The sequence below is a fragment of the Arachis stenosperma genome, chromosome 1 (genome assembly GCF_014773155.1).
Source record: "Arachis stenosperma cultivar V10309 chromosome 1, arast.V10309.gnm1.PFL2, whole genome shotgun sequence".
In the NCBI taxonomy this organism is placed as follows: Eukaryota; Viridiplantae; Streptophyta; class Magnoliopsida; order Fabales; family Fabaceae; genus Arachis; species Arachis stenosperma.
In genome coordinates, this window is record NC_080377.1 from 117349833 (window position 1) to 117356910 (window position 7078).

Below are 7078 nucleotides of genomic sequence, written 5' to 3' on the forward strand. Positions count from 1 at the left end.
ATGGCATACTTTACTGTTGTGTCAAATCATGGTAGTTATAGAGCAACTTCTCATGAATTCAAATTGGTTTTGCTTCACCGAACCACTGTTGTAGCTGTTGATGAAGATGTTATCCCTAAGACTTGTTTCAACATGTTTCCTTTTTCTGATCTGCTGAATATGACCGAAGATTATGATTTTTTAGTTGGTGTGTCTATCTTCTTTGTCTGCTGTTATTTAAGTTTTTTTAACAGATGTTTTGAATACTTAATAGGTTTTGTTTATTTGGAATAGATGTTATTGGTCTTTTAACTTCAGTGGGAGAAGAGAAAGAATATGCAAAAGAGGGAAAAATTGTGAAAATGATTGTGCTGGAATTAACTTCCAAAGAGTATGTTGATTGAGTCATTCCTGCTGGTTTCTCTTTATGTTTTAATCACTTTTTCTCCTTATTTTCTGTTTCATTGTTTGTTATGTTTTGAGTTCCAGTCTTACATTGAGATGTGCATTGTTTGGAGACTATGTTAATCAAGTAAATCATTTCCTTGCCTCTGGCTATGTGGAGCAGCCTGTTGTAGTCATTCAACTTGCAAAAGTCAAGTTCTTTAGGGGTACATTGTTTGTTTTCTGTACATCTCATTGCTGCTCTAGGTGTTGTCTCCAATAAACTTTTGCTTGACTCTTTCTGTCTTCCTGTGTAGGTCAAGTAGGCCTTCAAAATGTGATATATGCCACTCAAATGTTATTTAATCCTGATCTTCCTGAAGTTGTTGAGTTCAGGCAGAGGTTAGGATGGTTTATTTTGTTTATTTTTTATTGTATTCTTTATTTACAGCCAATCTGGGCTAACAAGTACAAGTATTATCATAATTTTTTTCTTTTAGTATGATTGAGCAAGGGTGAATGGTACCCAGCCACTGTTTATTGCAAATGAGGGTAAAGTTGTGTCCTTAGAAGATGATTTCATGCGTTTAACTAGAAAATGCACCATTGAAGAGCTTCAAGATAAGAATCAGGTTGTCTTCTTTTGAGTTAGTTGTGTTTATGTTTATTTTATGCACAAATGAACTGAAAAATAAAATCAAACAACAATTTTCAGATCTGATTTTTCATTCATATTGTTAACAAATTCTGAAATGCCGTTTGGATAGGAGGGTTCTTTTATCATTTTTGGTACAATCCAAGGTATTGTTGAGGATGGAGGCTGGTGGTATTCTGCTTGTGTGTGTGGAAAGGGTATCTATCCTCAGAATGGTGTATATTACTGTGATTTCTGTTTGAAGCACATAACCAATGTCACTCCAAGGTCAGAAATTTTGTTCAAAGTGTATTTTTATTTTGTGTTGTGGATTGTTTGTAAAAATAATGTTTCTTGGTATTATTTTTTCTGAATCATTGTGTTTCTTTTTTCCCTCTCTTCAGATTTAAACTTAAAATAACAGTTGAAGATCATAGTGGAGAGGGTATTTTCCTTCTCTTTGATCGTGAGGCATCTTATTTGCTTAAGAAATCATGTGCTGACTTGTTTAGTGAGGTCCAAAGAGATGCAAGTGTATGTACTTACTTTGTCTTATGTGTGTTGTTCAGTTTATGGGATGTGATATTTGTTATTTAAACTCTATATTTCTTATGTATTACTTTCAAAATAGCTTGTATGTGGGGATACTTATCCTCCCATTTTCCAAGGGCTCATTGGAAAGAAGTTACTGCTGAAGGTTGATACCAAAGGTATCCCACATGATACATTTTATGGCACTTTCCGAGTTAGAAGAATATGTGATGATCCCACCATTATTACCATGTTTGAACTTCCCAATTATGATGCTGATGACGAGTCTACTCTAAAAAAACGTTACATATTCTTATAATTATCCTTAGACTGTGTAAATTCATGTTTTGTTCATTCTTTCTTTTTATATTCTGTTTTGGTGAATTTTTCTTATGGTCTAATGTATCTTTAAACTCTTATGCCATGTGAATAGGAGCCTGATTTACACAATTCTGTCCCGTTTGGAAAAGGGGATATTGGTATTAAGGAGGAGTCATCAAAGACTTGTATGAAAAGTGAAAAAGTTGCTGGTGAGTGTTGTGGGATTTTATCTAAATCCCCACTTCTTATAGATTTTCTTGCTGAAAAATAACCTGCTGTTTCTGGAGGGTCTGAGTTTGCTGCCTTAATTAATGGTGAAGATGGGAAAGATGAGAAAACACCCACCAATGATACTGTTAGTGATGATCTTTTTGCTGAACTGGATATATTGCTTAGCTAACCAGAAAAGAAAACTTAGATTCTGTTATATAAATTTCTTTTCTCCTTCCTATGTGTGCTGTTTCTAAATGGATTTTGCAATCTTGAGTGACTTTCATAGGTTTTATTATTTTGTTTGTCATAGGAGGTGCTGTCCCATGTTCTCCATGCACGTTGCCAATATGGAGAAAAGCTTACTCATGACAATGATGTTGTCACCTCCAAGGGCAAGAGGAATTTGAATTCCCAATTTGAAGAAGCGGCTACTGTTGCAGATGTGCGTGGGTCCAAGGTTGCCAAGGTTAATGGGGTGTGATTGAAGGTGTTAAATTGAGCTGCTGTGTGTAGGTGTAGGTATTTTACATAGTATATTTATAGGTGATTAAGAAGGCTTGTGATTCCAAATAGATCGAAATGTAATCATACTGGCTGGATGCTGTTTTGGTTTGACTTTTTTAGATTGTGTCCAACAAATAGGATTGTCAGATATAGGGGTTTTCCTTTTGTGTTGGGTCCGGTTATGTGTCAAGTATGTGTATTCTCAACCCCCTTTTTTTGTAACAGTGACTTTGCTAGGGATTGGACACATTTTCAATGTTGTAGGCTGTTTAGGTTACATACTAGGATAGGTTGTCAGATGTTGGGATCCTCCTTATCATAGGAGAGATAGCCATATGTAATTGTTCATATCACTATCAATATTTTCATGAAATGCAGTAGTTTTTTAATTTTTATTTGTTCATTGTTGTATAACTTCATCTTTTCATGTCAATTAGTTATTGGTGTTGATTAGAATACTTTATTTTGTTTGCTTTTCTCCCTAATCAAAGCTGTGTATGGTTATGTAAGTTCTTTCTTTGTGTGTTTAGCTTTTATAAAGTTAACTCCAACACTTACTCCCCCAAAAAAAGATAGAAAATTTGTCGGTAAATAGATTGACAATTTGTTTTCCTATTGACCCCCCTTTTTTTAATACATGTTTTTTCATGGGTACTTAACAATGTTGATGCCTTTTTTTCAATGAATTAGGGGTAGTTTTTGTGGTTTGTGTTTCAAACTCTTTTTTTTAAGTACGTGTAACAAAGATGTCTCAGAATTCTGTTCTTGCTAGAGAATATAGGAGAAATTCTTTGAAAAGAAAGCGAACAGAAAGTCACAATCGAAATGCAAGAGGTCGGTATTGATTTTACTTTTGTGATATTTTTATTATTTTGGTCGAATTTTCAATGATTTTATATCCATTGGAGTCTTTGTAATTTTGTTCCTTTTCTAATGTTTTAGAGGTGTTCCATTCCTCGACGCCTGTTGTTTCTTTGAATGATTATTCGGGTAATTTTTATTGCTCTATCTATATTTTTGCAGTTAATCCTTATGTTTGTAATAATTTATCTGTTTATTTTATATGTTTCCAATGTCTTGTGTTCATTTTTATATTTTAGAAAATTTAGTTGATGTGTCCCAGAATGTTTACCAGAATTCAACGTTTATTTTGTCAGGTACAATAATATCTTTAAGTATTCTATCTGTGTCCAATTTTGTTTTTGTTAAATTATATTTTAAGGTTTTTTGGTTTATATGTAATAACACATTCGTTTGTTGATTTACTATTGTTTTTTTTTGCAGTTTTATACTTAAAAGGTTTGATTTAACTATTAGTAACTCATACAATTCCAAATTAAATATATTAGGAGATTTCTATACTTGATCTTTTTTTAATTTAATATCTCACTTAGTACCTGTTCCGAGGGTCACCTGAAACTGTAGGTCGATCTTGGACGAGACCTTTTGTGTTGGTCGGAGTCGACGTGTCCGGCAGGTGTACAGCGGCCGGAGCTGGTGTGTCCGACTTGTTGGACTTGGTGGTGATGCTGATCCTTCGTCCCCGGAGGGTGGGGGGTACTTGCAAGGGACTCCGATGCTTAAGTTAGCAAGGGTATTAAGCAGGTATTGAGTAGAATCAGAGTATGAGTTATACCTGGGTGCTCCAGTGTATTTATAATGGTGAGATATGGCCTCCTGCGGATAAGATAAGTTAGTTATCTTATCTTATCTTTATCTTATCTTTAAGTGATGTCATCTTTAAGGGAACCACCTTTATCTCTATGGGCTTGGGCTGCCCTTGGATTTGGGGCGCGTTCCTCTATTTGGGCCCTTCATTTGGGCTTTCCTGTGACTTGGCCGAGCTCTTTGAGGAGAGGTTGGGTTGTCCTGACCTGAAGAGGTCGGTCGCTTTGTCTGTCGAACATCCCGGGTCGGACAGCTCAACCCAGGGTATGAATAGTGCCCCTGCTTGAGCTCGGTCTTTCTGTTGAGGTCGAGTTTTTGACTTCGGTCCTTTCATGATGAAGCCGAACTCAAGCATTTTGTCGATTTCTTCTTTTTGTAGAATCTTTTGAATGTAGAACGTTTCCTCTAAAGGCGCGCGCTTTTATATTGGCGTTTTGGGAACGTGCGAGGGTTTAATGCTTTCCTTAATTTTAGCATTAATTGCCCCGTTTCCTTTTGGCTCTTTATTTTGATTTTTGAAAGCCCAGAAATGGTTTCTCTTCTTTTGCCCTTTTCATAACTTCTCTTCTCCGTTCTCTCCGCTCTTCTATTTTTTTGTTTCGCGCTTCTCCTTTTTTCTGTGTTTGCGGCGTCGTTTGGTGTTTCTGGAGCTTCTGTTTTCACCTGGAGTTTCACGTTTCTCCCTGCGACATTGCTCTTTGTTCGCGTTTCTTTGCGAGAAGGTGTTCCCAGATTTCCATCTTCAGTTTCTTTGAAGCTCGCTGCTTTTTCAAGTTGGTACTAACTTTCTTGCTTCTTTCGCGGCTTTACTTTTCATTTTTTGGTGAAGCTTTGATTTTGCATGTTTGAAAGTTTGAACCTTTTCATGATCTTGTTTGTTTGTCGCTGTAAACGTGTTTTCCTTGGCTTTCTTTTGTGCGCTCTTTTGACATTTTCGTCGATTGTTGTTGCTTCTGATAGAGAATCTACATCTTGTTCCTTGCTTTGCTTGATCGTTTTTGTTTCTGACTTTGAGAAAGTTCATACCTTTAGCAATTTCTGCTTGGCGCGTTTTGACGTTCTGGGAATGCTTTTTGTTTGGTACACTGTGATGACTTATGCTTCTGAAAATGCTTGCTTGTTTGAGGTCTTTTTCTTGTTTGAAAAATGCTGGGATGCGAACTTCACACTATTTTTCTGGAAACCTTGCCTTGTTACTGCCTCCAAAGGATGCCCCAGGACTTTGGTTTGAGTCTTGGGGTTTTCCTTTTCTTGCTTTTCATTGCCTAAGAAGTATTGACCGAGTTGTTTTCTCCTTTGTCCGAGATGTTTGTAGTAACCTCATTTTCTTGTCTTACTTGTAAGATTTAGTTGGCCTCATGTCTTCTCGCAATAACATTGTAGAGATGTCTTCCAAAGTTCCCGAGGGGATGTCCGATTGGCTGGACTCCCTTGTTTTGTTGTGTGTTTCCGTTGTGGATGCTGAATTTTGCACAGAGCTGAGGAAGCGTCATAGGATTTGTGGTAACAATGCTCGCGAGGGGGATTACGAGCTTGTTGCTCCTGATTTTGATGAGAGGGTTTGCTTTCCGACTTCCATTGAGAGGGAGCGTCCCTTCTTTTATGCCTATGAATACTTTTTCAGCCAGTTGAATGTTACTTTTCCTTTTACTGCTTTTGAAACCGACCTGTTGTGGTCGTGTAATATTGCTCCATCCCAGCTTCACCCCAATTCCTGGGGTTTTATTAAAATTTTTCAACTTCTCTGCCGTAAACTAGATGTAACACCTTCCCAGACTCTGTTTCTTTATTTGTTTGTTTCTGCTAAGCCTGGCGGTTCTTCAAAAAAAGAAGGCTTCCTGGGTTTCCTTCAGGTCCGCCCAGGGCCACAAAGTTTTTGCTATGTATGATGAGTCTTTTAAGGATTTCAAGAATTACTTCTTTAAGGTTCGTGCTGTCGAGGGGGCCCACCCCTTTTTTCTTGACGAAAATGATGAGCCTTCTTTCCCTCTAGAGTGGCAGAGGGATGTGAGAATGTCTCGTTATACTTGGGAGATGCTTGATGATATTGAGCGTGCTTTTGTTGTTGTTCTTGAGGATCTATGGGGGAAACCGCCCCATCTTGATACAAAAAGGTTTTTGAATGACCCATCCTTGGTTCGGACTGTTTTGGGTATTTGTCTGACTTGTTTCTGTACTTATTTCCTTTTTCTTCCTCTTTTGTAGCTCTTTGTCGTGACTGTTTTTGTGTTTTGTAGAGATGTCAAAGAATAACGACTCTATGAAGGCCTTCAAAAGGGCAAAGAAGGCAACTGCTGCTCTGAACATCTCGGCCAAGGTGGCCGGCGAGGGATCTTCACAGGTCCCCTTGAAGCCCCCGGTGCCGAGTTCCCTTGGGCCGAGAAAAGTAATTCCTACTCCCCAGTTTCATCAGGTCGATCCTCCTCAAACTTCTGCTGCTGCTTCTGGTGCCCCACCTTTGAAAAAGCAAAAAACATCCGAACCCTTTAACTTGGATGCTCCAGACTTTGATGCCATTGAATTTGTTGACCAGCAAATTACCCCCTATGGTGGGCTTTCCATGGACGACGTGTCTCTGTTAAAGCATTTGTATTTTATTACCCAAAATAGTGTGAAGATGGCCCATATGGGTGCGGCTATTTTTCGAACAATTCAGGGGATTATGGTTCATGCTACAAAATCTTTTATGGAGGAAGCCAAGTCAGAGTTTGATCGAATTAAGGGTCTGAAGGAGGAGTTGGAGGTGAAGTTGGCCAAGGTGGAGAAGGAACTGGAGGGTGAGAAGGCCAGCTCTATTGGCCTTGCTGCTTCTCTGAAGCTGGCCGAAGACATGGCTTTGAAACA

General features: G+C 38.1%; 1 protein-coding gene across 1 annotated transcript; it reads left to right on the forward strand.

Annotated features, from left to right (window-relative positions):
- LOC130984682 (uncharacterized) lies at nt 1–2543 on the forward strand. Its single transcript, XM_057907599.1, has 10 exons — nt 1–134; nt 469–590; nt 681–765; nt 878–995; nt 1131–1285; nt 1402–1531; nt 1629–1742; nt 1962–2058; nt 2137–2204; nt 2373–2543. The coding sequence occupies exons 1-10, from the start codon at nt 1–3 to the stop codon at nt 2541–2543; spliced, it is 1194 nt and encodes a 397-aa protein (XP_057763582.1).
- Nucleotides 2544–7078: the final 4535 nt, after the last annotated feature.